We start from the raw sequence: 15,150 nt of genomic DNA, 5'->3' as shown, positions 1-15,150 counted from the left end.
GCAAAGCTGAGGGTCTTATCCCATGCTATGGAAAAGAACATTACTGCTTAAGGACAAGTCCTAACAGCAGTTTTGCATTACAGTAAGACAGGCAGAAGTTCTTATGCAGGAACTTAGATACACTATGCTCAACAGGGAGGAAGCATTCATGCTAGTTTCCCACTACTGCCTATAGGATGATTTGGGAGCAGAATGGGAACTGAACCACAATGTAAGAGCAGGCTCCCCTGTGTGGCCACAGCTTTAAGTGTTCTGTACAAGGCAGCTCTTCCTTTAAAAAGGAAGCTGTCAATTTCACTACCAAGAGACAGTTACATTGGGGAAACAGTAGGAAGCAGAGATGTTCACTTTTCTGTTATGTCACAGCAAACAAAAGCCCACACCCTATTTAGCAATACTGATGTTTTTGGTACCATGCTACCTACCCAGACAGCATGCAGTATTGCACATGGAGTGTTCCATACATACTGTACCCTTTTTGTTCATTCTCCTACTTAAGTGTATCCACTTCCCAATAGCTGAAAGGACCACTAATACTTAAACACACTTTTTGATTAATTGGCAGCTCACCATGGTCGGCAACTTCTGTATTCATTGTTTCTACATCTGCAGCATTGTGCATCTCTTCATCCTCATCATCATCATCCTCTTCACCATGTAGTTCTTTTGCAATGAGCTGTCTTGCCAGTTTGATGTTTCGTCCTTCATTGTAGTGCATTTTTCTCTTCATTTCAAACTGTTTCTTTTTTTCTGTAGACAAACAAATGCAAATACTTATTTATTCCCTTAAAAAAAAAAATCAGCTTATTTTCTCTTCAGAAAGGCACTAGCTGCTTCCTAGGTCAAATTTATTCCTACCGTGAAAGTCTACTGATTACATGATCAAACAATCCCCGAATTAAAATTATTTTCTTCAAGCAGTGGAGCATTCTTTTGAATGAGTCTGACTTATAAAAAGGCCAGTAATTAATGGACTGAAATGGCTGAAGCACTTTTAAAAGAACCCATCTGCAAGTAAGAGCAAGTCTGAACCAAGAGAAGCATCTAGTAACAGCAAAGAAAATTCCAAAGTTCCACAAGCGTTGTTTCCAAGTAAACTTAAGGACAAATTGAATGTACTGATGGGACAGTAGAGGAACTTTTGCAGATGTCCAACTTGACTCCTGGCTAGCTACCAAAGGCCAGTTATGAGAGGTATTTACCACATGTAGAAGAAAATATTTTCCACTGTCTCCACAGCTTGAAGCCTAACTTTGCTCCATGTATTAAACATTATCAGGTCTAGCAGTAACGCATTAAAATTAAACTAAACTTTTCTTATTGCCAGCCCCAACACTGGGGTTTTTTTCCTTCCTTTAGAATAGTAAGGTTACATACTCAAAGTTGAGGCCAGGAAAGATGAGAAGCTACAGCTAGATAATAGAAGCCTGAAACCTTAGAAGTATTATTGTTTGACTGTTTCCTCAAAATGTTCTAGCCCAACCTAACACAAAACATCTCTTTTGAAGATGCTGTCTGCTTTGGAACAAATGCAGATTTCCTGCTGGATTCATCTACCAGTTGTTTTGAAAACAACAGAAATATCATCTGTATGTTTGCAAGCAATTAGCAGCATCTTAATTGCCGCAGTACTCATTGAACTGTTAAGTCTACCTGAAATATGTTTGGAATAGGAACTACTCCCTCACCCCAAAACCATAAGAGCTGCTTATTTGAGAAGTCCATGTTTCTTAAGAGGAATTCTCACACCTTAAGCTTGTGTACAAGAGGGCAGCCAGTAACAGTAAATTCCTGTTTATATGTAGATCCCAAACCAAACAGTCCTGATTAGAAACAAACAGCATATTTGTTCAATCTCTCTTTTAAAAATAACAAAATTTTTCTGATAGTACTTCTTCCCAAATATATTTACTGAAAATCTGAAACTATTTATAGGGAAAAAAACAAAACAAAGGAAACAACTTATGCCTACCTCGTTCTTCAGGTGTTAATTCTTCATCTTCTTCCTCCTCCTCACTGCTTTCCTCTTGCTTTGCCATAATCTTGGGTCCTTTACCTTCAGCTGCAGCTGCCAGTCTACAAAAAACATGCAAAACAATGCTAAACCAGCAAGTTTTTCACATACATTATATTTCAGAGCACTCAGCTTTGTTCGTTATTTTTGCTATATTTATGTGTACTAACAACCTGCAAGAGGTTTATAGTACCAGTAGCACTATAAAACACTGAAAACTACTAGATTTGTCAATAGCAAAAGTTTGACCTTACAGAAACCAGCAACAGCTTTCCATAAAGAAAAAATACTCCAGGAAAGAGAAAATTCTCTTAAAAATTAGTCAATTTTGTATGACGATACTTACTTTTTACTCAACACATCTGCTCTTACGGGCTCATTTGCTTCTGTATCACTCACTGCATCCTCGTCATCTTCTCCTACCATGCTTGGAGGGCAAACAAAAAGTAGCCTTTATCAATAATTTGCTGCTTAAAATTTGCTTGATACAACAGTGAAAGCCTTACAACACTCCACTAAAAGACTCCTTCATTACTTTAAAAACTTTCCAAATCTAATCTAAATATCAATACAACTTTATATTCTACCACACAGACGTTAACTGAAAAAAAATAAAATCAATACAAGTCAGACACTTATACCATTCAAAGCCTAAAGCCTGCTAGACAAAAACCTTCTAAAAATTGACTTTGTTCTTTTTGACAGTCTTCCTCAATAGCTATAAGCCTTTATTTAGAAGCTTTTTAAATCTGAATATGTTGTATATATCCAGTAGGCCTGCACGTTCTGTCAGGCAATCAGCTGTAATAAACATTACATCATCCACAAAGTCAATTTTGCTGTAAAACTACTATGTCTCCTGCCCTCATTTAGGACAGTTTAGCAAGCCTACCTGTGATAAGGAGTAGCTGGCTCATCTATTTTCATCAAGCCATAATCTTTCCCTGCTGGGTGGTACGTAGCTATGATGTTCATTTCATCCCACTTCTGAGATTTTTTACTGAAATAAGAAAACAAAGTCAGATTTTCTTATAGTCTAAACACAGTTCCGTTTGGCCACAGAAGGAATGTTTAGAATGTGTTTTGACCTCTACTGCATACTAAGCACAAAGAATATTGTTATGACACACAGGAACATTGAAAGAATGGCTATTAAATACTGTTCTATACATATGTTAGTTAAGTCATGACAAAGTATCAATGCAACTGAATTTCCTTGGAAATTCACAATAGCTAAATAAACTCGGTGATCCATAAATGTATTCTTATTCATATACTTCAAGAGACTATTGGTCCCATTCAATCATTGTCTCATTAACTGTCTAGTCTTGGTACAAGTTACTGTAAAATCATTCTTCCTCTTATTACAACCCACAACATTTCAACAAAACCAAATAACTCCCACCTCACCTCTGCTCAGTGAATGAGCTATGATCATTAGTGAAACTGTTACATAAATAATACCAACCAAGAAACAACTTGCTGCAGTAAAATAAATAGCACTGAACAAGCTGGTTATTAGCACTACTTTTGTCATCCAAAATTGGAATAATAAACCAGAACTGATTCACTGCTGTAATTAAGCTGAGGGAGTTTCACATTTTACACAGACAGGCACCAGTGATGTTACATTATTTAGAATTCCCTCAGTTAATCAGAGAATGTACCATTTCATGTATATTTGCAGAAACAAAAGCCCACCCAGACTGACAAAACATAAAAGAACCCTAAGGTTCTTTTAGTTCTCTTAGACTAAACCAAGACATTTAACTTTAAAATAGTAAAATAATTCCACTATTTAATATCACCTTACACATTAGCATATTAACATATTGCAAATTATTACTTTAAGGAAGCCAATGTTGCAGTGCTTTGTTGTTTGAGGGTTGTGGTTTTTTTGGGCTTGGGGTTTTTTTGTTGGGTTTGTTTGTGAGGTTTTTTGGGGGGGACGCAGTTGGCTAGAGGACTAAGTGAACTACTCTTATTTAAATACAAAACATTCCAATAACAAATTTGAAATATAAATTCAATCTCAGTAACACAACTGTTCTTGAGCAAATGCTATCTGTAAAACAAAACTGATAAAGCAAAATTCCAAGCACAAACTAAATTTTATATTTATGGAAAGCACTGCATAATACAATGGGGGAAAAAACCAAACCCAAACCTAAAGGGATTAAAAAAACCCAAAACAGATGTGGGAGTTGATGCTGAATCCTATATGCTAGTGTCTTATATTCCAGAAATGAATACAAATTAAGTGAGCTTAATCCCCTTAGCATATAGCAACCAATGCCATGCTCTCACATTTGAGGCTTCTACGTAATCATTTTGTTCTAACACAAGGACTGCAGCCTAAGCAGGCAACACGTGAGTCAGACTGCCTGCTCTGGCAGGGTGGAGAATCATGAGCTTCATGATGACAAAGCGAGAGCTCTAGTCTAGGAATGCCAGCTATTCAAACCTATCTATTCAGGAGCTGAAAAGTCACCAGTTAAACATCAGCTAAACACCTGCTTAAAATTCACCTATGACTAACACAATATGATCATACAGTTACAGAGGGAGCACATGAGGATTTTTACTAGCCCTAGAAGTTGGACAATGGCATGCAGCTCCAATGAAGAGACAGAGTTTAGTTGAAGAGGAAACAGGACAGATGGGAGAAATTCCCATTGCATGCCTTATGCTCACCACACTTGTCCAGAGCACATCAAGGTTTATTGCTTGGACTCGCAACTCAATACCTTGTAAGAATACTGGCAACCTTAGAAGAATCTTTTTGGCTGATCTCTAAATTACCCTACAGTTAGCAGTTCAGTAACTTACAAACAAAAGACCGAGGAACCTTTTAGTGGTTTAAGTTTTCCACACTCATTTCTTTCAACTCGGATTCCAACACTAAAAGCCTTGGCTGCGGAACACCTCCCAAAGCACAATTTAAAATTCAGCTGGGAAAAAAACCCCTCATCATTAGTGGCAAACAGACAAACATGTCATTTCACCCCTCCATGCAAAAAGCCATCACAGGAGAGTGACTAAGTACTCTAAAAACCCACACGTCCGTTGACTGCAATTTGGCATGCTTTGGCATGCCTGAGCAGCATAACATTAATGATAGAATTTAGGACCATCACAGGAAAATGCTTTCTGACACTCCTTCAGATACAGAAATGGGAAATTTAATCTTCCTTAGGAAAATCAGATTTGAAAAATCTCAGGAGTGCTCATTTATATTCTCTCACATCTTTAAATATACATAATAATGGGATATTTTGACACGACACCTTGACAGGCAAGAAGTTTTTGCAGCAGTATTATTCAGAGGAACACCTCTCACACTTCACTTGCTCCTACCATAACAGACTCTTCTCTTGTCTGTTCCAACACAGGTGCTTTGTTTTTTCTACAGTTCCTTCGTAAAAGGATCAGATTGCTCACAGGCTCTTACAGGAGCCTTAAGGCAAAAAATACTTTATACCAGAAATGCCAAGAATGTATCTACCATTAAACCACAATCTCAGTTATTAGGACGCAGTTCCACTGGTGTCCCAATTTCCCAAGTTTCCCTCTTGCACCATATTTTCATTGAGGAAGTTTTCCAAAGAATTTTGCCATCACTAATAACAGCGCAAAGCCAATAATGATGCAAATACATGAGAGCTCTACTGAACACGGTGCTTTGAAAGATGACAGCTGACACAACGAGCTCTTTCATTTGCATCTATTTTTAAAGCTATTCAGACCTGAATTTCAGTATTAGAAATAAGCAGAGGCTGCTGCTAGAGGTGCAGGAAGAAAACAGGTACTGGAATTTATAAAGTAATTTTTAATCTTTGAGGAAAATCACAGCTATGCCATTTATCATTCCTTTAAGTATGACATTATTTTGCTGAAGTCAGAAATAACACTGACTTAATGAAACACTGCCAACCAAAATACCTGCACACAAACTTAAATACCCTATACTGATGTTTCCCGGAAATCTTATGCAGCCCACAAGGTTTAGCCAATCTCCTTTAAGTTGCAAGGCAATTTCAAAATTAATCTAATTGACTTTATTGACTCACATTGGTAAACAGGAAACAAACCCAGACTTCTGCCCGCTTATCAGCACGCAAGAAATTATGTGTACTGTAACCAATATACCATATACTCAGCTCACCAGTTTGTACTCTAATTTCCAATCATTCTTCAAGATGGTACAAAAGAGACAGCAGAAAATGAAACAGAGGCTACCAACAGCCAGTTTTACTTTATGTCTGGTGTGGCAGTAAACACTCTGTGCTACACTATATTAAAACTAAAGAAGAGGGGGAAAAAAAGAATCACAGTGTTTGTACAGCATATTGCTACTTACATTCACCTCCTTCAAAAAACATCATCTCATTCTTCAGTTGCAATAATTTCTCTCTGGAAAGCAGCTGACACAGGCAACACAGTAAACCAAGAACTTTTCATTCTTGCTTTGCTGACTTTAGACTATATTCATGACTTAGGCAAAGAGGAGAGGAATATTACCATATTATAAGAAAGCCATAATTGCACATGCATTTTATCATTATTTCTCCCCTTGCAACACTGAGCAACGTCCCAAATAAATAAAACCAACATGGGCAATTTTATAGAGTTCTTGTCAAACCCTGGGCATCACAACGTGGTGGAGTCTCAGAGCAATGGTGGGCAGTGCATCCTGGGTGCTAACATCAAGAAAAGCACAAGAATTCTTACTGGTCAAGGACAGCTACTGGCTGGCTGAAAACCACTTCCTGTGTATTTGGACTAATTCAAGCACGTTACAATTAAATCAAGACTTTCTTGTCACTCAAAACAAACCATATGCAAAGTGCCTATTCTCAAGTGTGAGATCTTTACAGATGAATCTGGGACAACCAAAGATACTTCTGACTTAGGTTTCAACCCATGGGAGGTCTTCTCCCCAGGGACACGCTTCTGGCTACAGAGAAATAAGCTACCTTTAAAAAGACTGAGAATAAACCTGCCATGGCAAAGCGTATCTCTCAAGTGGTAAACTGTCCTCGTAGCATCGGTAAAACCTTTCTGTTCATCTTTCTGATAGAACATTTGAAACCGACACTATTTCTGCCAGGGTTTCATGAGCAGCAAAGGATCACAGCAGCTCCCTCAGCCGCCGCTCCGCACTCCCGGCAACACGAGCCAGGACGGAGTTCCCCTGCCCTCCCCGCAGCAGCCCTCGCTCTCCCCGCCCCGGCACGCCCGGTGTGAACATGAACCCGCTGCGGGTTGCACCCGGCCTCGGCGGGCTGCCTGCCGACGTGCGGAACGCCGCTGCAGGGCCGCGGTGCCGGGGCAGCACACGGGCACGACCCACTGACCCGCTTATCGCGCTCCTGCTCCGCCCGCCCAGCAGCACCCCCCCGAACCCGGAGCCCCCAGCGGGACACACCGCCCCGCAGGGCCCCCTCCGCCCGAGCCTCGGACGAGCGGGAGGCGGCGGGGAGGCCCTGCAGGGACCCACTGCTGCCGCCTCACCACCACCGACACCCCGAGGGGCTCGGCGCGGCTCTCACCCGTGCTCATCTTCGTCGCGGGCCGACGTGACCCGCCGCGCCCCGGGGGCCGCTCCATCCACCGGTGCTTTGCCGCCGTTCTTTTTGAGGATGCCCTTGATGGGCGCGTTGTCCGCCGAGCCGCCCGACGCCGAGCCGCCCGACGCTGAGGCGCCGGACTCAGAGGGCTCATCCATCGCCGATGCGCCCGACTCCATCGCCGCGCCGCCCGACCGCTTCCGGCCTCCTCTGCCGCCGCTGCCCCCGCCCCGGCTGGCCCCGCCCCGCCGCGCGTCAGAGCGGCCGGCGCGGGAAGGAGGCCCCTCAGTGCCACCGCCTCAGCCCGCCGGGGCCGCGCCGCCTGGCGGTCGGCGGACCGCTGCAGGGCTGCCGCCCGCGGGAGCCGGGTTGTGGGGCGGCGGGGCAATGACCTGTCCCAAAATCCCGAGGCACCCCGGAGCGCCTGCGAGGCTGCCGGCGTCCCTGCGGCACCCGTACCGCCGGCGTGCGGGCAGTGTTCGGTTTCGTGTCACAGGCGCTATGCCATTAGGATTTAAACTGTTAAAGGGATAATGGCGCGAACGTGGCAGTTGTGTCTGGTCCCCGCAAGGCTGCCCTCCCACCTCGGCCTCCTCCGGCTGGTGAAGATCAGGGAAACATCGGCTCCCTGCTCAGCTCCTGTAGCTCCCTCAGGGCATGAAAGCGCTTTGCTGCACATCCGTGCCCATAAGGGTCCCACCACAGTGAGTGTGGAACATTTCCTGCAGATTTACAGTATGCTACATCCACACCATTGTTTTTCACGTCAGTAAAAGCAGCAAGAGAGGGGGGTCACTGCCAGCCAAAGCCACAATGCTGGTCTGCTGGCACGGCTCGGACAATGGCAGAAGCCCGCACATCCAACCCCAGAGAGCTGGAAAGACCGCCAGGCTCCTGGGGCAAACCATGTAACTTCAGACATGGTTTCTTACACGGCATTGCATTCCTGCTTTGGGGGTGCTGTGCCTCAGAGGAGTGGCAGACCCCACACACCAAGCCCCGCAGCCCCCTCGGAACGGCCGTGCAGCTGGGAAGTACAAAAGCCCCAAAGCGGATGTTTTAATTTCATTTTTAATGAGCTGCATCAATGCTGTTCAAGCAGAGTTGTCGCGGTGCCTGGTGAACACCTGCCAGGGCAGATGCAGTGCCAGCGGGCACTCGGCACGTACAAAAGCGGTAAGCAGGACATCAGGCAGAGCCTGCCGTCTCTTGGCATTCAGGGAAAAGCTTCCAGAAGAGAGGACAGTGGAGCAGCCCCATTTCTTTCTGTCTGCTTATGTGTACTCTCAGAGCTGATCCCTTGAGAGTGCAGGACCAGCCTCACTAGAGGCAAGAGAGGACACGTACAGACACTGGGGATGGAGTGATGCTGAATTTCTGGACATTTTTAGACTGTAAATACAAAGGGCCAGATCTGATTCTTAGTCAGGAGGTCCACTGACATGGCAGCAACATACGCCTGCAGGCCTGCACCAGAAAACACTCGAGATCTCAGTCTAAGTTCCAGGTCTGCAGGACCAACCCACTGTGTTTGGATGCTGTCCCTCGTAAGGCAGTGCCTGCAGTGTAGCTCAGACACCGCAGGCTCCTAGCATGCCCAGTAGCATCAAGACAAAAATGGGAAACAAACCTGGGGCTGTGTGATGAAAGGTTTTTCCTGGGACTAATACTTGCACATCATATCTCATACCCTTTCCCATCCACATAGAGGAGGACTCACAGCAACAGCAGAGCTTCGCACTTCAGGGTTTCTTTTCTTCACCCATTAGCTTTGAATCAGTCAGTTACTCTGTGGAAATCAGAGCAAGAAAAAAAGGGGAAGCGCAATAGAGAGAACAGCAAAGCATAACTTAGGGCTGGCAAACTACCATTAGCAAGGGATTATTGCATTTCTCTGTTACATAGAGAAATTCTAATGGATAACACAGAAAGCAACAAAGTTCATCGCTGGTCTGGTGCTGTGTCACTGCATGCCGGAGTTACATCTCGGAAGGGCAGTTAAGATGATCCGTGGGCATCATTTTCTCAGTGTCAATCTTGTAGGACTGGAGAACACTCTTCAGGTGCTCCACGGTTTCTGGGTGCATGTCGGGAGCTCTTGATAAAATCCAGGCATAGTCAATGTGGAAGAGCCAGAGAATGTTGGTGCAGGAGTAAACCAGCGAGTAGTTTTCATAGTCGGTGGAGATGACCCAGTAAGGAGCTGAAGGCATGACTAGGAGAAAGAAGGGCATGGTGAACGTGATGCGTAGCTGACTCTGCACTGCTCTGCAGCACTAGAGCCACAGCTCCTGGTGCTGTACCCAATTTGGCTGGTCCTGAGCCACATACTGTGGTCAGTATAGGGAGCTATAATTTATAAAAGCCTATCAGGACTCCTTGTTCTGTCCATTGGTGCTCGAGAATGCCACAAAGCCCTGGCTAGGAAGGTCTTGCTGGAAAGTTAACACTATGACCTGATCAGCTCATCCAGGCCTCCAAAAGCGGCCCAGCTCGCAGCCATGTGAGGGTGCTTGCTGTAGAGTTGGGAGCTGACACTGGTGATCTGAGAAGCATGAACCACCACCTCTCTCCCCACCACCACCCACTGCCCCAGGGTGCTCTGCTCATGGAACCAGCTGGAGCCCGGGCAGCGGGAATCAGTATGGTCCAGTCCACCCCACCAGCACCAGCCACCTGGGACAGATTCTGTTCTCCATCACGCTGCTATGCCTGAATCATTTGCTCCAGTGGGGGACAGCCACTCCGCTTCAAACCATCAGGCACAAAGCAGAGGTGGGTCCAGGAGGCAGGCAGTATTTGTTTCTGATGCACTTAGGAGTGAGAGGTGCTGTTTTCTTGAGGCTCTCATCCAGTGAGGATGGTTGGGGTTGCACATGCTGTGGGTGAAACGGCTGCAGGTGATGCCTTAGCAGTGCATAATTAAGACTGGCTGTGCTCATGAACAATAATTGTATGTCCTTTGCAAGTGCCCTGCTCCACCCATTTCTCCAAATAACCCCTCTGTGTGAGTGCTATGAAATAGCCAAGGAAAAGGTGTGAGGGAGCGGAATAAAAAGGGAGCCAAGGCGAGGCCTCTGCTCACGTTCCAAAATGATGCTGCAGACAGAGGAAAGTGCTGTGCAATGGGATTAAAACGCACTGCACCTCAGCAGGCCTGTCGTGTGTTACACTGGCAAGGGAAGGAAAGGCAAACAAAACTGTATTATTAATGGTTATTAAAAGGCACTTGTAAGCAGAGGCAGGGGGGGCTAGAAGCTATATCACTGTGTTCAGAAAAACAAGCCTGTTGCTGGCCGTTGCTGCAGCTCCCTCATCTCTTACCTCCCAGTCCCCATCTGTGAAATGACCTGAAGGGGTGCTAATGCTGCTGCTTTTTCTTGCTTTGACATCAGCTGGTGAAGAGTGCTCCACCACTGTGGCTGTAAATGATGTATAAGTATCACAAGACCACTGTGAGCCTCCCAACCATATACTTACACCAGTTAAAGCGGACGCCCAGCTTGGCTGGCTCCTTTACATCCATGTGCATGATTTCTCCTTCAACTTCATTGACTTTGCCATTGGAGCTAAGGGGAGAATGACAGGGTGAGAAATTAAATTAGCTCAGTTTGAAATCACTTTTTTTGCTTTCCACTACATAATCCCTTGTGGTGCCTCCACGTGCTAAGAGGAGGCCGAAACACGCACCAGCTAACCACAGCATCCCTGGAGGGACAGCTCGTCCCTAGGGATGGTTTCAGCAGCACCCAGGGCACACCAGTCCTGGGCCTGGCGCAGTGGGGGAAATGCTCTCCCAAGTTAAACCACCCCAGCGCCCCAGGGTGCCTCTCTCCAACTGCCCCTGCCACTGGGGTGTACTTCAGTGCCAGGGGGACAATGACAGAGAAAAGAGAGAGCAAGACCCCTCTGCAGGATGGGAGTATCCCAGCACTGATCTCGGATGCGCCAGGAAGCAGCTCAACTTCTGCTAGCTGTGGAAGGCATGTGTTCACCTCTGTTTAATCACTTGCGTTTTTCCCAGGGCACAGCACATTCCTCTGCACACACATTACCTGTCTCTGCTTGGTAAACCAGGGTTTGTTTCACTGCTGGTTCAGAGCACTGCCCTGCTGGCAACGAGCCCTAGGACTCGGGCTGCCCATCTTATAATTGCATCTTTCCCCGGATGTCTCAAGACTGAGACGCTGCCTGTGGGGCAGGAAAGTTTCGTGTTTCCCTGTGAAACAGGAACAACCAAAGAGGCAGAAGCTAATGCTGCCAGCAGCAGAGGTCGAGGGCCTGATGCTGGGCCATGCACAGTGCACACCTGAACCAAAATATTCAGGGTCCTGAGCTGCTGCAGTGGTGCCATCCCTGGTCAGATTGATCTCCTGCAGATTAATGGGGGTGCAGATCAATGTCCAGCTGTTTGCCCAGCACTGCCATAGCAGTGGAGCTGCAGAGACAGTGCTGCGCAGTCAGCGAGCGGCATGGACACTGCTCTCTGCCAGACACAAGGGATGTGTGGCCACGTTGTTGTCCTTATGAGCCAGAACAAAGTCCCCATGCCATGCCAGGGAGCTCAGGGGACAGCGCTGCGTTCACCGCTCGCTCCCTCCCTCCTTCTCATTCATTCGGCTGCGCAGAGCAGCACCAGCTGGGGCTGGTGGTGGAAACAGATGAATTGATATCTGCATCTGCCCATGCAGAAAGCCAGGAGGGCTCGGGGTAATTGCAAACCATCAAGTATAATAAAGGTAACAATCAGTGCATTAGCTTTGCTCACTGATTTAAACTGGCAATGATTGTTGATCCCCTTACACAGCAGTTACTACCAGTACAAGGTAAAAGGCTGACAAATATTTGCTTAAGCAAAAATGACACGTGTGCTTCGCCTTCGCTGCCCCTTTTCATCGGGTCCCTTTACTCTAGAGCTCAGAGGAGCACAGGGCACAGGCACCTCTCAGCACACAGAGGCACATGGTGGTGGCTGCCATCCCATACCCAGCCCTGTGACCCTCCCTGGGACAGGACCTGGGGCATCCGTCTTCTTCATCATCGCTGGGGATCACAAATCAGTCAGGAGGAGACCCGGGCTATTTCGCACTGGAATCACCATGTGCATGTGATCTATTTTCTCACAACTCACCTTGGACAACCAGACAGAGACCTGGTGAGCCCCAGGGAAGCACTGGCAGAAACCAGAGACCTGAATCTCTGCCGTAACCACGGCAAAGCCCATTATCCCAGCAAAGCTACCACAACCACAGACCAGAAACAGGCAATTTGTAGACGGGACAGGAGTGCCACTGCTGCAGGGAGAACACAGCCGGAATGCAAACACTTACAGCAGCTCCTTGTTGATCACCTTGAACTTCCCATTCTCCTTCAATGAGTAGTTTGCCTGGATGCAGCTTCCTTTCTCGAAACTTGAGGGCAGCTTCTCTATCTCGTACCATTTCCCCAAATACTGACAGAAGAAAGTCCAAAGAGACGGTTTTAGCACGAGAGGACTGAGGCAGAGCACCCTGCCTTGTTTGCCAGCACAGTTTTGCCTGCTCAGTCCATTTGAGCCCTCCCCTCTGTGGCGCAGGAGGCTGTGGGGGTTAGTGGGGCTGCAGACCTGCGCTGGCAGCTCTGGCACAAGGTATCGAGACCAGACCTGACCACCCCCGGCATGACCCAGGCACTTTGCCATCAGTCCCATGCCCCCTTAGCCTAACTCGCTGTCTGCCCTGAGAGTTTTAGAAACCTTTTGACACCTGATTGATATCGAAGTCTTCTTGGACTGCTGGATCTGGGCATGGTCCCATGTGAAACATCTGGCCTTTTCCAAAGCTGAGGAGGCTGAACAAGACCAAGAGCCGCACTGCTGTGGCCAGCATGGCTGCACCAGGATGCAGGCGGGAAATGGACCTGGGGAGGACAAAAATAGGTGAAATGGCCTGTGGCAGCGGGGTTGGAACCAGATAATCTTTAAGGTCCCTTCCAACCCAAACCATTCTGTGATTCTATGATTCATGTGCCAGGATGTACACAGCACTGCAGGACAGGGAAGTTGTTCAAGACTCAAATCAGCACCAAACAAAACATGAATCCACTACCAAAAGCATGCTGCAAGGAGGGAAAGGACACATTTTCCTGTGGAGCAGAAGTGGGAGCTGTGCTGCTCACTCCCAAGCAGCCTCTGGAGCCAGGATGCTGCCCTCATGCTTCAGGCTCTACTTGGGGCAGGTTGGCACCTACAGACCCTGCAGCACAGGGCTGCTCTGCTTCCTTGGCCAGAAACCCCTCCACAGCATTTTGCCCAGGTTTAAAAGAAAAGCCCATTCTGCCTCCAGCTGCAGGGCATGGGCTCTGCTGCAGACACACGCACAGCTCCCAGTTTGAATCTCTCAATTCAGAAACATACCTTGGCTGATGAGGTGGAGTGATGCTCTGCTGAGGGCCAAGGCTGCAAGAACAGCTCTGTGGTGAGCTTTGCACCCTGTCGCTTTATAAGAGCACTGGGATCATCATTATTCAGCACCAGCACAAGCCACTCCCTGATCCTCAACGTGTTGTGTTTTTTTTGGCAGGCCAGTCAGCTGCCTTAGATCTGCAGCTGGTACGAAGCTGGAGATGGGCTGCAACTTGGCTGCTCACCCAGGCAAACAAAGGCACCCCATGTGTCTGGGTATCACTCCACTGCTGTAGAGCTCTGTGTGCAGAACCATTTGGCCACTTGCAAGAGCCTCAGACCTGGGTGCAAACAGCAGGGGAAGGGGACAGCAGCAGCTCCTGTCCTGCTCCCCCTGGCCCAGCAGCAGCCGTCACCGTGCTTGCAGGGGGGACGTGCAACCCCTTCTGCCAGGGGCCAGTTGAGCCCTGGAGACCCTCCAGGTCACTGCAGCATCCTCATCCCCATCACATTCACTCCCAGGAGTGCATGGGGAGGGTTAAGTAGCAGGGGCATCGCAGGCTCGTCTGTGGAGCTGCAAGACCTCTCAGCATTTTGTCCTCTAGACTTTCAGATCTCACTACAAGGAAAGACGTGGTGCAATTGGTTCTGTGCTGACCTGGCAGTTTTTCCAACAGGTGCCCAGTCTAAAAGACTTTGACAGCAGAGCAGCCATCTGTGAAGGCAGCTGGTCCCAAGAGTTATGCAAGGAGAGCCAAGCAACAGCCAGGATGCTCTCTGTGTTTAATTACATCTTCTTTTAATCTAATCTCTGTTGAAGACTTCCTCTCTAGGTGTGTTTTTACATGCTGTACCTCATGCCTTACACATGCACACACACACTCTTGAGCCCCTGGCTGTCCAAATACCCCCCAAAAGCTACAAATAGGTCAGTCCTGTCCCTTAGTAGGGTGTAAGGGACACACTGCTGAGGTGTGCCCTGAACCATGGCCACAGCCGAGGTGCTCCCAGCACCTCAATGGCCATCACGGCTGAGCATGGCTCATCTGATGCAGATGCAGACCCAGCAGCACCAGCTGGGGATGAAGAGCTCTAGGGAGCACCACAACCCTGCCAGCAGCACTTGGTGTGGGGCAGGGGAGCACCCAGGGGCTCTCCCTGCTTGTACACAGCTCCCTCAGTGG

At 47.2% G+C, this 15,150-nt stretch overlaps 2 protein-coding genes across 31 annotated transcripts in view; both read right to left on the bottom strand.

Moving 5' to 3' along the window:
* The window catches only part of PPP1R2 (protein phosphatase 1 regulatory inhibitor subunit 2), a 34,209-nt gene extending 26,369 nt beyond the window's left edge, over nt 1–7,840 (bottom strand). For all 4 annotated transcript variants that reach the window (XR_003992712.1, XM_030495331.1, XM_030495332.1 and 1 more), the window contains exons 1-5: nt 7,567–7,840; nt 2,907–3,014; nt 2,361–2,441; nt 1,973–2,076; nt 571–750 (exon numbers count right to left, since the gene is read on the bottom strand). Coding sequence is in view for 3 of the 4 variants with exons in the window: in XM_030495331.1 (XP_030351191.1) it covers nt 571–750; nt 1,973–2,076; nt 2,361–2,441; nt 2,907–3,014; nt 7,567–7,763 (670 nt within the window). In the remaining variant the exon portion in view is untranslated. The remainder of the gene's footprint in view (nt 1–570; nt 751–1,972; nt 2,077–2,360; nt 2,442–2,906; nt 3,015–7,566) is intronic.
* A 799-nt stretch (nt 7,841–8,639) lies between these two features.
* Nucleotides 8,640–15,150, bottom strand: part of APOD (apolipoprotein D) — a 30,889-nt gene continuing 24,378 nt past the window's right edge. For 22 of the 27 annotated variants that reach the window (XM_030495307.1, XM_030495306.1, XM_030495302.1 and 19 more), the window contains 4 exons: nt 13,329–13,482; nt 12,915–13,036; nt 11,065–11,153; nt 8,640–9,799 (listed from right to left, as the gene is read on the bottom strand). In XM_030495307.1, coding sequence (XP_030351167.1) covers nt 9,564–9,799; nt 11,065–11,153; nt 12,915–13,036; nt 13,329–13,482 — 601 coding nt within the window. In that variant the 3' untranslated portion in view covers nt 8,640–9,563. Of the gene's footprint in view, nt 9,800–9,862; nt 9,876–11,064; nt 11,154–12,914; nt 13,037–13,328; nt 13,483–13,978; nt 14,990–15,150 lie in introns of those variants that run through there. The other 5 variants (XM_030495323.1, XM_030495325.1, XM_030495322.1 and 2 more) reach the window with 4 other exon arrangements.

This window comes from Strigops habroptila, chromosome 8 (genome assembly GCF_004027225.2).
Source record: "Strigops habroptila isolate Jane chromosome 8, bStrHab1.2.pri, whole genome shotgun sequence".
NCBI lineage: Eukaryota > Metazoa > Chordata > Aves > Psittaciformes > Psittacidae > Strigops > Strigops habroptila.
Note: the sequence above shows the minus strand (reverse complement) of the source record. Positions and strands in the feature narration are given on the sequence as shown.